We start from the raw sequence: 18,443 nt of genomic DNA, 5'->3' as shown, positions 1-18,443 counted from the left end.
AAATTTAAAAAGGGGGGTGGGCACCTGGTCAGTCAAGTGTCTGAGTCTTGATTTTGGCTCAGATCATGATCTCAGGGTCATGAAATTGAGCCCCACATTGGGCTCCATGCTCTGTAGGGAGTCTGCTTCTTTCCCTCTCTCCCTCTCCCCCTCCCCACACTTGTGCTTGCATGCACTCTCTCTCTCTTTCTGTGTAAAATAAATAAATAAATCTTAAAAAAAAAAAAGAAAAGGTTATGGTGTTATTATCCTGTAGACATTAACCAGTTTTAACTAACTTTTATCTAACATTCTTTTTTCAAATACCTATAAGTACCTGTGATGGTTAATTTTACATGTCTGTTTGACTGGGCCACAAAGTACCCAAATATTTGGTTAAACATTATTCTGGGTGGATGTTTCTGGATGAGATTAACATTTGAATAGACTGAGTAAAGCAGATTGCTCTTCCTAATGTAGGTGGTGGGCCTCGTCCAATCAGCTGGAGCCCTCACTAGAACAGAACAGCTGATTAGAAGAATATTTCTCTGAGTGCCTGGCTGGCTTACTCTGTAGGGCATGTGACTCTTGATGTCAGGGTTGTGAGTCTGAGTTTCATGTTGGGTATAGAGATTACTTAAAAATAAAATCTTGGGGCGCCTGGGTGGCTCAATGGGTTAAAGCCTCTGCCTTTGGCTCAGGTTGTGATCCCAGGGTCCTGGGATGGAGCCCTGCGTCGGGCTCTCTGCTCAGCGGGGAGCCTGCTTCCCTTCCTCTCTCTCTGCCTGCTTCTCTACCTGTTTGTAATCTCTGTCTGTCAAATGAATAAATAAAATACCAAAAATAAAATAAAATCTTTTAAAGAGAAAGAGAGAGGAAATTTCTCTCTGACTGGCCAGTTCTTTAAAGTGGGACATTGGTCCTTTATCCTACCTTTAGATTCAAACCAAAACATCAGCTCTTCCTGCTGGCTTTCAGACTGGAACCAGACTGCCAGTTTTTTATCAGGCCTTTGGACTGGGCCTGGAACTATACCATCACTTCTTCTGGGTCTCCAGTTTGCCAGCTAAAGATCTTGGGACTTGTTAGCCTCCATAATCCTGTAAGTCAATTCCTTATAATAAAATGTCTCTATCTCTATCCCTATTTATGTGTGTGTGTCTGTGTCTGTATATGCAAATGTATGCACATGTAGATAAACACATGTATATATGCACACACATATATGTGCATATATATGCTTATATATATACACACACACATCCATATCACCCCCCACCACAGCTCTAATACAATACCCAATTTCCTTGAACGTTAATCAAACATGCTTTACCATCCTCCTTATTCCCTCAATAATGAGTTAAATGAATCTCTGTTGTTTTCATTCTGTATTCTTATAAGAATCTTGCTTTTAACTCTTTGGAAATTGTACTTGACAATGTTTTCAACAAAAAGTGCTGGATCAGGGGGGCTCAACTGATGAAGCGTCTGCATTTGGGTGGGATTGTGATCCCGGGGCCTTGGTATCGAGTACTGCATAAGGCTCTCTGCTCAGTAGGGAGCCTGCTTCTCCCTCTCCCTGCCCCTCCCCCTGCTTGTGCTCTCTCTCTCTTTCTCTCTGACAAATAAATAAATAAATATCTTTTTTAAAAAAAGTGCTGGATCAATTCCATAACCATATGGGGAAAAAAATGAACCTTGACTCCTACCTCACAAGATATACAAAATCTATTGCAGATGACTTATAAAAGGTAAAATAATAAAGCTTCTAGACAATGACATAAGAGAATATATTCATTTCCCTGGAATAGGCAAAGACTTCCTTTTTAAAAAAATATTTAATTTATTTATTTGACAGAGAAAGAGAGATCACAAGTAGACAGAGAGGCAGGGGGAAGCAGGCTCCCTGATGCGGGGCTCTATCCCAGGACCCTGAGATCATGATCTGAGTGGAAGGCAGAGGCTTAACCCTCTGAGACACCCAGGCGCCCTTCCTTTTTTTTTTTTAAGGTGGTTTTATTAAACCACAGGTACAGGATCCGTGGACTAGAAGTACTGCCAGGCAGAAACTTCTTAAACAGGTATAAAATGCATTATCCACAAACTATGAAATATATTGAACTATATTAAAGCAAGAATTTCTGTTCATTGAAAAACACCACTTAGAAAATAAAAAAAGCAAGCTACAGTGGGAAAAGTTATTTGCAATAGATTTCTCTAACAAAAGTATCAGATCCAGAATATACAAAGAGCTCCTACAAATAGAAAAAAGACAGACAACCAAATAGAAAACTAGGCCGACTTGGCCAGGCAAGTCATGAAAGGTAACCAATAGACATAAAAAAAGGTGCCCAAATTTACTAGATATCAGGGAAATGCAGACTAAGGCCATAGTGAGATACCAGTGCATATACACTAGAATAGCTGAAATTAAAAAGACTGACAACATCAAGAGTTGGCACGAAAGTGGAGAAACTAGACTTCTCATGTGTTGTGGGCATGTGAACTGTTATAACCGCTTTGAAAAAAATATTGGAAATATCTACTGAAGCTAAACATACACATGCCCTATTACTCAGAAGTTCTACTTCTAAGTATATATCCAATAGAAATACATATACATCAGTCAATAAATTTATTTTTTAAAAAATGTAAAGGAAGGGGCACCTGGGTGGCTCAGTGGGTTAATGGGATCAGGTCATGATCCCAGGGTCTTGGAATCGAGCCCCGCATCAGGTTCTCTGCTCAGCAGGGAGCCTGCTTCCCCTCCTCTCTCTCTGCCTGCCTCTCTCCCTACTTGTGATCTCTGTCTGTCAAATAAATAAATAAATAAATAAATAAATAAATAAATAAATAAAATCTTTTTTAAAAATGTAAAGGAAAAATAAATACCAGTTTGGAATAGTGGTTACTTCTGAGGAGAGAACATGAGGAGCAAGTGAGAGAATGGAATGAGATTAGGAAGGAGTACATAAAAGCTCAGCCTATCTGAAATATTAGTTTCCTTAAGAGAGAATTCAAAGCAAATGTGGTAAAATATTAAGACTTCATAAAGTTCTGTGAGAAGAATGTGGATGTTTGTTATAGTATTCTTTATAACTTTCTCTGTGCTTAAAATATTTCATAAAGAAATCTTTTTGGGGGGCACCTGGGCCGCTCAGTCATTAAGCATCTGCCTTTGGCTTAGGTCACGATCCCAGTAGGATCGAGTCTCTCATGGGGCTCCCTGCTCAGCGGGAAGCCTGCTTCTCCCTCTCCCACTCTCCCTGCTTGCGTTCCCTCTCTCGCTGTGCCTCTCTGTCAAATAAATAAATAAAATCTTAAAAAAAGAAATTTTTATTTATTTTCTTTAATTTAGTTTTTAAAAAGATTTTATTTATTCATTTGAGAGAGAGAGAGATTTAAAGTAAAAACCTGTAATATGAGTAAACAGTATAATGCCAATACTGTGTATATAAACATACCACATACACACACACACACACACACACAGATTGACATGATATGATGTGATGAAACTGGACTTCTTTTTTTTTTTGGTGAGCAGCAAAGCAAGATTTATTGAGAGACAGCAAAGTTATAGCACAAAGCTTCTGAGGAGGGAAGGGACCTGAGAGGGTTGCCACCAGAACTTCTAAATCTAGGGGTTTTTATGGTCTTGTTAGTGGGCTGTTTTAATCTGATTAACCCTTCCTGCACCTGTCATCCAATCAGGTTTTTGTCACCGATCTATCACATGGGAAAGGGTGGAGGGCTCCTCGCAGGGTGGTGTAAAATCCTTTTAAGGGTGGTTTCCTCTTAGGGCAGGAGCCCCCTGTTCCAGCTTGCCTGCCTTCCAACTATCCTTCATCATTCCCTGCCTCTGAAGAGGTAACCCTAACTCCTGTTAGGGAAAAAGGGTGAGAACTAACGGTAGCTACTTCCTGCTGGTCAGGAGCTCTGGACCCGGCAGCAGTCAGGTAAAACTGGCACTTTAAATCAGGAGTCATCCTTCCCTGAACCCATAACCTCAGTCTAATCATGAGAAACACATCAGACAAATCCCACTGAAAGACATTCTATAAAATATCTAATGGCAGGGGCACCTGGGTGGCTCGGTGGGTTGTGCCTCTGCCTTCCGCTCAGGTCATGATCCCAGGAATCCTGGGAGCAAGCCCCGAATCGCTCGCTCTCTGCTCGGCGGGAAGCCTACTTCCTCCTCTTTCTCTCTGCTTCCCTCTCTGCCTACTTGTGACCTCTGCCTGTCAAATAAATAAATAAAATTTTTTAAAAAATCTAATGATAAAACCATCAAGGTCATCAAAAACCAGGAAGTCTGAGAATATGTCACAGCCAAGAGAAGTTTAAGGAGACATGACAACCAAATGCAATTTGAGATCCTGGATGGGATCCTGGAACAGAGAAAAGGCATAAAGAAGAACTAAGGAAGGGGTGTCTGGGTGGCTCAATGGGTTAAGCCTTTTTCTTCAGCTCAGATCATGATCTCAGGGTCCTGGGATCGAGCCCCACATCAGGCTCTTTGCTCAGCAGGGAGCCTGCTTCCTCTCTCTCCCTGCCTAGCTCTCTGCCTACTTGTGATCTCTGTCAAATAAATAAATAAAATCTTTTAAAAAAAAGACGAAGAACTAAGGAAATCTGAATGAGGTATGTACTTTAATTAACGATAATGTATCAATATTGGTTAATTAATTATAACAGATGAGCCATACTAATTTAAATGTTAATAAGAGAAATTGGGTGGTGTACAACGGAAACTCTGAATCGCCTTCATAAATTGCCTATACAACTAAAATTGTTCTAAAATTAATTAAGTTTATTTTTTTAAATCAAGTAATTTAGCCAAATTCATACAGGTAGTAAATACCCAATACCTAAAGTTCAAAGGCCAACACATGATTACAAATGATTACAAACCCTATGGTTTTTCCACTACCCAAAACCCTTCCAATTTTACTGTCTGTAGGATTATCTAGGTATTTGTATGACAACCTAAATAAGTTCCTTTAGGATAGAGGAAAAAACCCTTTTTTTTCTTTGCATACAATTGGTGTTTAGTAAATTATCTTAAGTTACCTATTCACAGAAAGTCCCAGAAACCTAAAGAAATCTGCCACTTTCAGAGAACTTTACCAGGTTTGACCGACAGTCTATACGGCCAGCTCTACAGAGAGGCGCGATAGGCCCTGGGCTCTGGGCCCTTCAGTTCTGCAAGGGTCCTGTGCTGCCATCTACAGGTACCTGGTAAGCGTGGACTTCCCCTTGCTATATCTCGGGAACTAGTAAGGCGAGTGTAAATTGGAGAGACGACTTAAGCGCTAATTAAATTACAGAACATATGTAACTGTCACATAGGTCATTTGACACTTGTACAAAGCAAGGGCCCTGCTTCTCTCCGGCGATTGCAGACTTTTCTAACTTCGTATTAACACTTAGGCTCCTAAAATTTACAGAATTCCTTTCTGACCCACCTTCCACAGGTACAGATCTGGCTGTTACTGCCCATCTCCCAGAACTCAAATTCTCCCGCACAGCGTAGGCTGTAGACACTTGCTCAACCTCACAGACTTGAGACACCACCAACCAGATTCTCCTATCTTTACAGACTCCTGAAACTCCTTGCACTACCTTGCAAACCCCACAGACCTCCCCCATTAAAGCAAATGCGTGCGCTAACCCAGACGTCCCCAGAAAAAGGCTCAAGTTCCGCAGGCAGCTCACACTAACGCGAAAGCCCGGGAGAGCCCCAGTCAGGCTCGGTACCCTCAGGCTAGCGCTTTGATGCCAGCTCCCGCTCCCCCACCCCCAGTCCGATCCGGTCAGCCAAGGCCCGCACCCTGAGGGCCAAGGCCCCGCCCCTCTAGACCTGTCATCACAGAAGCCGCACGTGGCCGGGGTGGGACCTCGGGCGACCTGCAGCCATCACTTTGTCTCCTCCGCCATCCATTGGGGCCGCCGCCGCCTATCAGAGCCAGCGGATCCGGGCTGGAGCTCTAGCGCCCGGGTGAGGCAGGCGAGCGAAGGGGCGGGGGTAGAAGGGTCTCTGAGACCGACCGGGGTTCGCGGTGGAAGAGGGCCTGGCCTGGGTTCTGCCAGGCTGGAATTCGAGGGGCGGGTCCCAGCGAAAGGCAGAGTAACCAGAAGAGGGCGGGGATCAGGGAAGAGGCTAGTGACAAGCGGATGTTCCTGGGGAGACGCAGTGGAGAGAAGGGGCGGGGCCATGGGGCGGGGCCTTGTCACAGGGGAGGAGCCAAAGGAATTAAAGAAACTAGGAAAGGGGACGAGCCCGGAGAAGGTGGGAGGTGGGACAAGGGAGGGGGTGGGCCTGGGCGTTGCGGGGGCGGGGCTCGGACAGAAGGGGTGAGGTTAGCAGGCCGAGGCTGCTGCTAGGGCCTCTCTGTAACTGCCCCAACCCACTACCTCCTCAGGTGCAACGGGACTCACGGAACTACAGGTGTGGGGTGGGGTGCGCGTGGAAGGAGGGACAAAGATGGGGGTGCGCTTGGGCAAACAGGAGGTGGGGGGCACGTTAGAGAAGGAGAGAATCTGAGGACTGCTGTGGGGGGAAGGAAGACAGAGTTGGGGGAGGACTTGGGGGCTCAATGTGTGGGTAAGCAGGTGCATTCTCCAGGGGCCCTTGTGGGGGAGAGACCGGAGTGTTTTGCTGAGGTGGGAGGTACAGTGTGAGGGGGCTAGGTCGCTGTCTGATGTGGAGGGTTGGAGGCTGGCTATACTTGAGGGGGAGGGGATCTAAAGTTGCTTTGGGGAAAGCAGGTGTTGTATGATGGAGAAGAGCTGGTGGTCCAGAGTGTGGGAGAAACGGAGGGACAGAGGGACTGTGCACAGAAAGAAGGGATGGGGTTGTGGGCACTGTGTGAGGGGAAGAGGTTGTAGGCCCCAGCTGAGGGGGGAAGAACCACTAGTCCTTTGAGAAAGTCCTGGGGCTTTGTAGAGACTCAGGAAGAGGCTTGTGTACTGTGTTCTAGGAATGGTATGATGGAATTGGTGGGGTAAAGAAGTCAGTCCCTAGTGCTCCTGGCTCCTTGGCTCCTAATAACACCTTCAGGCTACCACCCTTAGGGAGGATCAGGCCCCACTTGCTACTAGGTCTTCTGTGACTGTCTCCTCAGTTGGCTTTGGATCTGTCTGGGTGAGACTGGAGTTTCTTCCCCCAGCTGGTGTTCCTGTTAACCCCCACTCTAGTTCCTGTTCCTCCCAGAAGCCTGCCTTGGTCCCTGTCTTCCCCCTCCCCCACTTTGCCCTGCCCTATGTTCTGGGTGTGCTCATTTCCCACTTCCTTCCTCGCCCTGGGGCCTGGCCTGGGACTTGCCCGTGTGCCCTGCCCGGAACTTTGTGCTCAATGGCCACAGACCCTAGTTACTAGCAGGCCCAGACCCCACCCCACTCCTACCAATATCTCTTCCAACAGCCTCCACAAGTGACTGGCTGCCACTTTTTCACCACTTGCCACAAACTTATTACTTTTCCCACCCTTTTCCTTCTCCTGGGTGGGGAACCCTAGGACCTAAAAAATGGCCTTCTGTGGGAAGGCTGAAAATTACTGAGTCTTGGATGTATGTTTTGAGAGATGGGCTACTATGGCAGGCCGAACTCCAGAAAGGATATGAGGTTCCAGCTTTAGCTGGAAGAGGAAAAGAGAATGACTCCCACATTCCTGGCTTGGAAGCTGATGGTCAGAATGGAGACAAGGGCTTAGACCTCCAAGGAGCCCCTCAGGTTTCCTGAGGAGCCTTGATATAGTGCCAAAGTTCTATTTGCCCCTGGGCTATCTGGGAGAGGGTGAAAAAGGCCAGCCTTCCCCACAGTGACTGAATGTGTGTGACAGTGTTACTGAAAGGGGCCCCTAGCCAACCTCCTTCTAGCTGTGACTGGCCAGGGAGGGAGGGGGTGCTGAGGCCAGACAAAGCGTTGGGTAGGGTGGGGTAAGGGAGGGCAGGCTGAAGGCTTTTGAGGAGGAGCTGATTGCTATGGCAACACAGCTTCCCAGACCGTCTCTCAGAGAGGCGGGCCTAGGGCAAACACTCCAGCTTCCTCAGGACTGAGGCATTTGTTTGAGTGGGTGGGGCAGGGCATGAAGAGAAAGGGCATCAGTTTGCTGTGCTGAGGCTGGAATATATAGCCTCTCTGCTTCAATACAAGCAGGAGGGCATTCAGACATTTGGGTCCATCCTCTGAAAATGAATTTGAGTGAACAATCGCTATTAGAAACATAGCAATATAAGGCCAGAGTTGCAGAGGCCCTCAGTGGCCATCATTTATACAAACTCCTCATCTTACAGAGTTGAAAATTTAAAGCCAAAGAGATTGACTTTCTCTGGGTCTCACAGTGAAAGAGCAGGAATTAGGATCCAGGCCTTCTGATTGTATTCATGCAGCCCAGGGCTCATCATTTCTTTCAACCAATGTTTATTGAGTGGCTCTTATGTGCCAGGCACTGATGTTGATTCTGGGAATACTGGCATGAACAAAACAACATTGCTGCTCTCATAGAGCTTCCATTCTAATAGGGGGAGAAAGAAATACGTGTGAGTGTGTGAGGCAGAGAGAGGCCATGTGGTGATAACTGCTATGAAAAAATAAAGCAGGGTAAGAGTTTGGGGCAGCTAGGTAGGGCCTCTTGATTGTACCATGCTGTTTTCCTAGGGTACAGAGAGGCCTAGAACATCTTTGATCCTTCCCACTGAACTGTTGGCCCCCCGACCTTTGCAAGTAACGAAGGCCTTGGCCTATGTTAGTGGCAGTAAAACAGAACTTACTGCCTGTTCTGTGGCGTCACCAAGGAACTATTAATTTCCTATAGTGTGCTGTGTCTGTTTGTCTTCCCAGTAAGCTTTTACTAAGGCAGGCAGGTTCTTTCTTTGGTACTCTGCCATTTTGTTCAGGATTTTGAAAATTTCCTGAATCCTGTTCCTTACTATTAGAGAACCAATGAAGAAGTCAGTCCACTGGAACTGGGTTCTTTTTCAGGGTTTTTCTCCTGGTCTGAGGTGAGGAGAGGGGGGCCGGAGAGAAGGGTTAGTTTTTCTTCCTAAGTCTAAGGCTGAAGGAGGAAGTAGGGGGAAGGGAGACTTTCTTTACTGCACACTGACAACCTCTGGGCCCTTGGGGCCTACAGCACAGGTAAGGTAGAAACAAGGACGTTGGGCCTTCTGTGGGCTCTGAACTATGGAAGAATGGACTCCCCCTCTTCTGGAGGCACAACCAGAGAGTCTACCCTCGCTGATGCCAGTTCTCCAGGCATCAGTTTGAGTCTTCCCTCTTTGTTTTGTGTTGTTATTGTTTTAAGATTTTATTTGTAAGTAATCCCTACACCCCTACACTACTCCCCACTCCAAGATCAAGAGTTGCATACTCCTCTGACTGAGATGATGCCCTGAGTCTTCCCTCTTTTGATTCTGGTGTTTGCTTGCTTCTGTGGAAGACTGAAACAAAAATCTTCTTAAGTTTGGAAACTGACTTATCAACGAGTGCAGAGGGGAAGATTGTCAGGGCTATGTATATTCTTAGCTTGCCCCTAAAGCAGCCCCTCTAAAAAGTATCTTTTAATGCCCCATCCATGCAGAAGTTCCCATCCTGGTCATTTAAAGGGTAGAAGGACAAGAATTAAGAATGCTGATTCTGCTGCCACTTAATTTGGCTGATTCTGGCCTGAGCCTGGAGCCCAGTGACTCAGGGTGAGGATAGGGAGTTTCAGGGGAGCTGTGAGTCATGGAAGTGAGCTCCATCGGAAGAGTTTGGCACATCTCACCCCACTAATGGCAGAAGCCTTACTATCTCACTTCCCCTGGGTGCTGTGTCTCCTATAAAGAGAGAGTACTGGTAGAAAGGACGAAGCAGTCTGGTCTCAGAATGGTAGTTTAGAGACACAAAAAAGAATGTGTAGGTCCCTGAATTAAAATGTATCCCTATCTCAGGAGTCCTTGGGGGTCCCTCTAATGAAGGCAAAAGAACATCAATATAGAGTAAGAAAAGGAAGAATACCATTTCTCAATGGAAGGACATAAGGTCCCACTGCTGGCCTATTTCATCTGTTCTGGCATGAAGGAAGCTTTCTAGACTTCAGCAGTCCTCTGGTCTCTGAAGCTCTGGTTTGCAAGGAAGGGAGAGATGAATGGGAGTGGGGATATTTGGGGTTTGGTGTGGGAAGAGCAGGCCGACTTTGGAGATTGTCGAACTTGTCTATGAAAGCCTTAGGGCGTCCTATTAAACACTGTCGGAAGAGGTAGGGTTGAGGTGAGAAGTGGGAGGCCCAAGCCTTTGAAAGGGTTAAATGGAAGGGGCGGGAGCTCCTTTGGATTCCGGCAGATGACGGGTTAAGGAGATGGGCGGGGTGGTCCCGGGTAGGCCTGCCCCCTTGTGGACCAATGGGCGTGCGTCTCTTGAAGGAGGCGTGTCTCACACTTAAGGTCGTGGAGAGGCTGGACTCCTATGGGCCAATCAGCATGATCTCTGCCCATGGAGGGCGTGGTCTTAGGGGGGCGTGGCGGCCGCGTTCGCCGCGGCAGGGGTGTTGGGGCATTGGGCGGGGCGGGCGGCCCCATCAGCTGGTAGGAAATGGCCTGTGAGTCAGAGGGGCAGCGGAGTCGGCAGCGCGGAGCCGGGGCGGCCACCGGGAGGGACAGTCGCGGGGAGGGGTGCGGCAGTGGCTGGGGGGCTGCGGGCTCCAGAGCCCGCTAGTGTTGCACACGAAGCTGAACAGAGAACTGCCTAGCAGAGCAGAGCTCTGCCTGAGCCACCCTTTGTCTGGGTTGGGGGCCCGTGGCGGGGAGGACCCGGGATTCGAGGGGAGGGACCGGGACGGGACGGAAGGGCCCGGAGCAGCGGCCGCCGCGGCGGAGCCAATTTAAGAGCGGGGTGAGTGTGTGCTAGGGGGGAAGAGCAAATCTCCGAAGCTCCACTAGGGAATGGGGCCTGTCCCAGGGTCTGGGGAGGAGAGGGGTGAAAATGGACCTGGGAGACTAAGCAGGGGGTGGGGGAATAGTCCAGAACAAGGAGTCCAGGAAAAGGGGTGAGTTGGCCGGGCTTAGTTTGGAGGAGGTGCTGACATCTGCTCCCTCTCCACTGAAGGTAGAGGATTTTAGGCCAGCGGTCAAGGGTCTGGTGAGAGAGCAGAGCTTGACTTTTGTAATCACAGTGGTGGTCCATGGGAGTAGCCCCCCTAGCGTGTGTGGACACGTATAGGGAAAAAATGCAGAGCAGCTGGCTGTTCTCTCTCAACTGGATGAGGGTATAAAGCACATGGAGAGGAATTCTCCTTCCTGTCACCCTCTTTGATCAGTGTAGAAATGGGTATCTTTAATACTGAAGGGAAGGGGAGAGTGAGCCTGGAGCTTATATCTATACCAACACCCACCTACCCCACCTCCCAGGCCTAGCAGGTGTCTGAGGTACAGAACCCACGGTATTCTGGGACTTGTCGTTTTTGCTGGCCTTGCTCCCTGGGCATGTTGGGAACTGTAGTCCTTGCCAGCCACAGCCTGGCACAGCTGTTTGACGCCAGCTGCTGCCCACCCCCTGCACAGGTTTGGCCTACTCTGCCCCCCTCCTCCACAGTCCTGCCCCATGAGTCAGCTTGAAGCTGTGATCTAGAGCCAGACAGGCTGGGTAGCAGGGAAGTGAGTCTTAGAGCTTCTCATTGACAAAGCAGGAACTGAGAGGGCTCTGGGAAAATAAGCAGGTGCCAGGCATGCTGGGGTCAGGTAGGGCATCATGTCATCACCTGGCTTCCCCAGGGCAAGGACTCAAGAGGCCAACTTGGATGACCAGGGGGTGGAGTGTTATAGAAAAGGCCCTTTCTGAATCTGTATGGTTTGGGTAGAGAAAAGGAGGGGTAGAGATGAATACAGGTTGTGCCACTGACAATGCTGTCATTGGAGTTCTGCCCTTTCCAGATACCCCAACCACCACAGAAAACCAGAATTTTCTTAGGGGTCTCACTTCTAATGAGAATGTGGTGAAATAGGGTAGTGTTAGATGCAATGATAGGAACTTGGTATAGGAAATCTTTTCAGTCTCTAGGGTACAACTCTCTCTCCCTTTCTCCCTGCCATCCACTTCCACCTCTCTTGTTGCTGACTCTCTCTATACAAGTAATATCTCTGCTGCTCTCATTCTGGGAGTTTTTCTCTGCACTGCCAGGACCGATGCACTGCTGAGACCTCTGGGGCTTCCATTCTACTTTTTTGAGCCCTGCTATGTGCTTAATCCCTATACTTGAAGTTTGGTGGAGGAGCAGAACACAAACCTATCCTGAAGAACCCCATAGTCTGTCTAGGAGAATTCTTTCTTTCTTCCTTTCTTCCCCCTTCCCTTCCTTCCTTCCGTCCTTCCTTCCTTTCAGATTTATTTATATATTTTAGAGATTGAGAGAGCACAAGTGTGAGGGGCAGAGAAAAGGGAGAGAGAATTTCCAGCAGACTTTACACTGAGTGTGAAGCCAGCACGGGGCTCCATCTCATGCCACTGAGATCACCTGAGCCAAAACCGAGAGTCAGATGCTTAACTGACTGGGCCACCTAGGCACTCCTGTCTAAGAGATTTCTTACCTACAAGAGCAAGCAAAACTGTCACTGGATTACAGTAGATAATGACACTGCCTTAGGTGGAGTCCAGAGGAGAGAGAGAGAGAGAGAGATTTATGGCTTAGGGTGGCCAGAGTAGGCTTTCTGGAGGGAATGGCATTTGGGCTAGCCAAGGAGTAAGGACAGGACTTAGGTAGGCATACAGGGGATATTCTTTGAAGGGGAAGAGATATTGTGGATGGCAGTCAGCACAGGCTACTGCACAAAGGAGAAGCTTGATCCTGGAGGCAATATTTCCTTACATAAAGGAAGATGGCCTTCAATTTGACATTCCCCTCACCTATTATGGGATCCTGGGGATGAACCAGTCAGTAGAGACCATCTTGTGCCCTGGCAGAAAAACAGTGGTTTGCATTTTTGTTTGTGGAACAAGTTGTGGCAAAGTGAACAGGCAGTCTTAGTTGCTTCCAGCTGTCTGACTGCCCCTGCCTTATCTCTAGTTTGCAGGGCCTAGGGGGAGGGTAGGTCCTGGAAAGTGCCTTCTGGCAGTGCCTCTTCCACTCCCTCTCCACTTGTTTTTGATTAGATTTGTTGCCTCCTATTAAAGGGATAGACTGCTGGAGGCAATTGGGAGTTTACATTCGAAGGGCCACCTTTGAGCTGACCTGAGGTTTGTACCTCTGAGGAGTGCTCACGGGATAGGAGTTTCTGCAAGATTCTGCCCTTAGGGCTTTGGGGTACCACTGTCCCTTTGGAGATAGACTTATGGGAAGGAGTTATACAACTCAGTGGCCCGGACTAGGAGGGCTGAATGAAAGAATTCATTCTTTCATTGTTGGCCCTGACCAACTCTCAGGTGGCATGATCTCTTGGATCCTGGGATATTAGGAAATGTTCAGGGCAGAAATCTCTTTGCTGGTGGCCCTGATAAGTGGCCAGGGCAGAAATCTCTTTGCTGGTGGCCCTGATAAGTGGTCATCCTGCCACAACTTACTTCTCACATCCTTACTCCACTGAATGGAGACCTGCCTCTCTCTGACTCCTTAGGTAGCCCAGCTCTGCCCTCTGGGCTCTGGATCCCAAGACTGCTCCTTCTGTTTCTGAAGAGCTTTCCATATGGGAGAAGGATATCCTGGAGGGTACTCTGGGAGCTCACAATTGGAGAGGAGCCTTACCATTGGCTCCAGGCATTCTGGCTTATGTCTGCTCTTCTTTCCTCAGGGTCCGGCTGAGCCCAGGAGCTGCACGGAATGGTGGCAGTCACCTTGCCAGTGCAGCGGGAATGGACCAGACTGCAAGCTAGGAGAGCAAGGCATCAGTCAGGAAGAGGGAACACACATCTAGGCTTAAGGCCTCTTCATCGGCGTGAGTGCTAGGGAAAGGGAGGGGAAGCAGGTCTGGTAAGAAACCGAAGCTAAACACGTTACCCTCTTAGAAGTTCTTGCACTGGTCTATTATTAATGGGATCAATATTCCATTATACTTTCTGGGGATTTGGACACCTTCACCCCCAGGAACCCCACAAGGTCACCTCTTCAGGCTGGGGGAGGATCTGAAACTCATGTGGAAGGGAGAAGACTCATTGATTCCTCTGACGGTCTTTTCTTCTCTTCTCTTGCACAGATGTCCCCAGGCCCCCCAGCCCAGGCCCAGCATAAAGGCTGTGGGGGGGGGCCCCCCTGACCCAAGGGGGGCTTCATGCGCCACGTGCAGGCGGAGCCGTCTCCATCCTCAGAACCAGAGGCTGGCCCTTCGCAGCCTGCAGTCAGGCAGGGGGCCCTCCAGGGTGGCCTGCTCATGGGCTATAGCCCAGCAGGGGGGGCGACATCCCCCGGGGTCTACCAGGTATCCATCTTTTCCCCTCCAGCTGGTGCCTCCGAGCCTCATAGGGCCCTGAAACGGCCGGCCCCACCCACTGAGGTTCCCAGGGAGCTGAAGAGAGGTCCTGGGCTGGGGGCCAGAGAGGGGCTACCCCCTGAAGAACCATCTACTGTGAGGCTACTAGGCCCAGAGGGACTGGGGCTGGGACTGGGTGTGACCAGCCAGCATTTCTGCCATCATGGCCTCTGTGTTGTGGAACAGGGAAGTAGCTCCACCTTACCTTGGACTTCAGGGGCCCAAAGTCCCCCCTGTTCCCCATCAAATGCTTCCTGCAACAGTTTGCACACCAGAGACTGGGCTTCCCCAGATCCAGGGGGACAGGGGTCCCTGGGGGAGTCTCCAGGGCCAGCCCCTCTGGGCCAGCTGCACACATTTGACACTGATTTGCACAGTCTTGCACAAATAGGGGGTAAGAGCCCAGTGGCTGGGGTGGGCAACGGGGGCAGCCCTTGGCCTAGGGAGTCCCCTGGCACTGCCAATGGGCATAGTCCCGAGCACACACCCCCTGGCCCTGGACCTCCAGGCCCCTGCCCCACCAAGCGAAGGCTGCTTCCTGCTGGAGAAGCCCTGGATGTCAGCTCTGAGGATGAGGGGCCAGCCCCTCGGAGGCGCCGGGGAACCCTGGGCCACCCTCCTGCTGCCAACAGTTCTGATGCCAAAGCCACACCCTTCTGGAGCCATCTGCTGCCTGGGCCCAAGGAGCCTGTGCTGGTAAGCCAGGAGAGGAGATGGTCTAGTCTTAAGTAGATACATGTATGGGAAAAGGTGAAGACCTGGGGGGATGTTCTTATGAGAGCTTGTAATGAGTTCCTGCTTGCAAACATACTTGGCCTCCACCCAATCTCTTTTTGTAATCTTTCCTTTCCATAGGACCCAACAGACTGCAGTCCCATGGGGCGGAGGCTGAAAGGTGCCCGTCGCCTGAAGCTGTGAGTGATCAGCTTCTCCCTCTGCTCTGTCCCTGCAAATGGGGCAAAAGTCTGTAATCCTTTTTCCAACCCCAGGGTAGGGGACCCCAGGGCAGGAGCCCTAGATAGTGGCAAAGGGTAAACCCAAGGACATGAGTAAGCATAGCAGAATGCTTTAAGCCAATACACTGTGTGTCCCCTCCCCTACCAGGAGCTCCCTTCGAAGCCTCCGGAAGGGGCCAGGCCTGCTGAGCCCCCCCAGTGCCTCCCTTGTTCCTACCCCTGCCGTCAGCCGTACCCTGCTGGGCAGCTTTGAGGTAGTTCCCCTTGGATTCTGTGATTGGGGGCCTTGGGGGAAGTGAGACGGTGGAATGCAGCTTGGATGGGTAAGGAAAACAGCTGGTGTCTGTCTCCTAATATGCTTTCCCCATCTCCACCCCAGGAATCATTGCTTCGAGGACGCTTTGCACCATCTGGCCACATTGAGGGCTTCACGGCAGAGATTGGAGCTAGTGGATCTTATTGCCCCCAGCATGTCACGCTGCCTGTCACTGTCACCTTCTTTGATGTTTCTGAGCAAAATGCCCCGGCCCCCTTCCTGGTATGACCTGACCTCAGCTCTAAGTTAGCTTGTGAGGAGGATGAGGGGTTGGTGGCAAAAGGGATTCTTTAGGTGTTCAGGGCCCAGTGGGGAGAACTCTTGTGTGGGGCGAGGGCCAGGCCCAGAGTGAAAGATTATGGAGATGGATGAGACCCCACCTTAGCTGATGGCTCCATGGCCTTTCTAGGGTGTCGTGGACCTGAACCCCCTGGGGAGGAAGGGTTACAGCGTGCCCAAGGTGGGCACCATCCAAGTGGTAAGTTTTCCCTGAGGAGGAGGGGGAGTAGGGAGAGGAAAACAGCCCCTAGACCCTACGAACTTTGTTCTGTCCTGCCCCCAGACCTTATTTAACCCCAACCAGACTGTGGTGAAGATGTTCCTTGTGACTTTTGACTTCTCGGACATGCCTGCTGCCCATATGACCTTCCTGCGCCATCGCCTCTTTTTGGTGCCTGTGGGTGAGGAGGGAAATGCTAGCCCCACCTGCCGCCTCCTCTGCTACTTGCTGCACCTCAGGTTAGGACAGTGCCCAGGGGTGGTTGGGAAGGCCCAGGAAAAGAGTTTTCCCCACCCTGGGTTTTCTCTTCTCTGAATAGGATCTCTCCTGGCCTCTAAACTGTCTGGATCCTTTCTTTGATCACCCTGTCCTCCCCCAGGTTCCGGAGCTCCCGCTCAGGCCGCTTAAGCCTGCATGGAGACATCCGCCTGCTTTTTTCACGCCGGAGCCTGGAACTGGACACAGGGCTCCCCTACGAACTGCAGGCAGTGACTGAGTCCCCTCACAACCCACGTTATTCACCTTTGCCCTGATTGTCAGTGCCCTGAACCCATGGGGGCCAAGTACCAGCCCATCCTGCTCCATCTCGAACAGAGCAAATACGTGGAAAGGTGGCGAAAGATCCTTCAGGCTTGAATTAAAGCCCTCACCATGCTCATGCCCAAATTAATTATTTGGGTATTTAAAGCTTCCGATCCTTACCACACTCTGCTCTACTTTGGGTACTCCACGTGCCTCCCCACCCCCTTGGATTTCCCAGGCCAGCTTAGGTAGTGGGGAGACACCAGAGCTATCCCGAGGTTATCCCAAGTTCCCAGGCAAGTTATGCCAGCGTTGCCTCCCTGTCCTGGGCAGGGGCCACTTATTATTTTATTTATTTTTAATTTATAATTTATTCAAATTGGATTGCCTTGGTAACCTCCCAAACCTGGTAATTGGCATTGCCCCTCCTCCATTCCCGCTCTCAGATATTGCTCCAAGCTCAGGAGTTGAAGAAGCTGATGTGGGGGTTAGGGAAGAATTCTTTTTCCTCAGCTGATGGCAGAGAGGTTAACCCAGAAGGACTGAGTCACTAGCCAAAGACTCAGCTTCCCATGCCCTATCTTATACCTTTCACTTCCCCTACCCTCTGACCCCTCTCTGAAAGCCAGCTGTGTGTGTGCGCGTGCGTGTGTGTGTGTGTGCACGTATGTGCACACATGCAAGCTTGTATTTGTGTGGTGTGTGTGAGAGAGAGCTTGCATGCATGCACACACACACAGGTTAACCACCCGTCATCTAAGTCTCCAGATTCCAGTTGTCCCTCTCCTCCTGCCTGTGTCTCCTTGCTTTGGGGTCCTGACTGAGGAAGGTGTTCAGGGGGCAGAGTCAGGGCCAAGGACCGGGATGCCTCCTCTCATCTGGCCAGACTCTGACCCACCTACCTCAGCTGGGGTGAGGGACACCCCTCACACCCAGTCATGTGATTCCCAACTACCCCAATACCCACACCAGATTCTGACCCAGCCTTAGCCCTAACTCCTGGGGCTGGGCTGAGGGGAACAAGCAATTGCTTGAAACTTGAACAAAAAGGAAAAAGGAAAAAATTGTACCTGGTACTTTTTTTCAAGAAAAAAACAAAAACAGAAAGAAGAATAAATTCTTGTTTGGAAACTTGAGCTAAACCTTACTTTTTATGTTGGGGAGTGTATGGTAATGGAGATGGAGGGCCTAACTAGAGCTCAGACTCTGCCCATTTTTCCAAAGAGGACACCTGAGGCCTAAGGCCGTGAAGTCTTAGGCAAGGCCCTAAAGATTCTCAGGATCTGGTCGTGCTCTTTTCAGATAAATGGGGTTGGGTGGTGGGGAAGGTTCAGTCCACAAAAGCTAAACTCTCTGAATGTAGACCTGCATTCCTATAGTGGTTCTTTTGTTACTGATTTTAGCCCCTCTTGCACTTATGTGCCCCGAAATGTAAAATGAGAGTGATTTAATGGAGGTCTCTTAAAAGACGTGCTAGAGCATCAGGGATGTGTCCAGTGACATGATCCAGCGAAGGCCGAATGTAGGGGCTGTGTGGGGCGCTATGCAAGGGCGCTAGGCCTGATAAACTGAATGGGAAGAGGTCGAAAGAGGTAGAAAAAGCTGTGGTGCTTTGAGAACAGAGGGGAAGGGGAAATCTCAGTCCAATCACTAGGCATTGTTAGGCCCAGTCACCACGGCAACGGGAATGGGGTCAGTCCCTAGTGGGAGGGCTGGATACAACACAGCTGGGCTAC

General features: G+C 49.6%; 1 protein-coding gene across 1 annotated transcript; it reads left to right on the top strand.

The window, feature by feature from the left end:
• Positions 1-6,329: 6,329 nt before the first annotated feature.
• Positions 6,330-17,842, top strand: ATOSB (atos homolog B). The gene is made up of 9 exons (XM_080820468.1): positions 6,330-6,430; positions 13,740-13,883; positions 14,142-15,110; positions 15,270-15,328; positions 15,519-15,624; positions 15,750-15,908; positions 16,096-16,164; positions 16,249-16,424; positions 16,565-17,842. Exons 3-9 carry the CDS (start codon positions 14,217-14,219, stop codon positions 16,716-16,718), a joined length of 1,617 nt encoding a protein of 538 aa, XP_080676594.1. The 5' UTR covers positions 6,330-6,430; positions 13,740-13,883; positions 14,142-14,216; the 3' UTR covers positions 16,719-17,842.
• The last annotated feature ends 601 nt before the right edge of the window (positions 17,843-18,443 follow it).

Source organism: Martes martes, assembly GCF_963455335.1.
Source record: "Martes martes genome assembly, chromosome: 12".
Taxonomy (NCBI): domain Eukaryota; kingdom Metazoa; phylum Chordata; class Mammalia; order Carnivora; family Mustelidae; genus Martes; species Martes martes.
The sequence above is the reverse complement of the archived record's forward strand: the minus strand, read 5'-3'. Positions and strand labels throughout refer to the sequence as shown.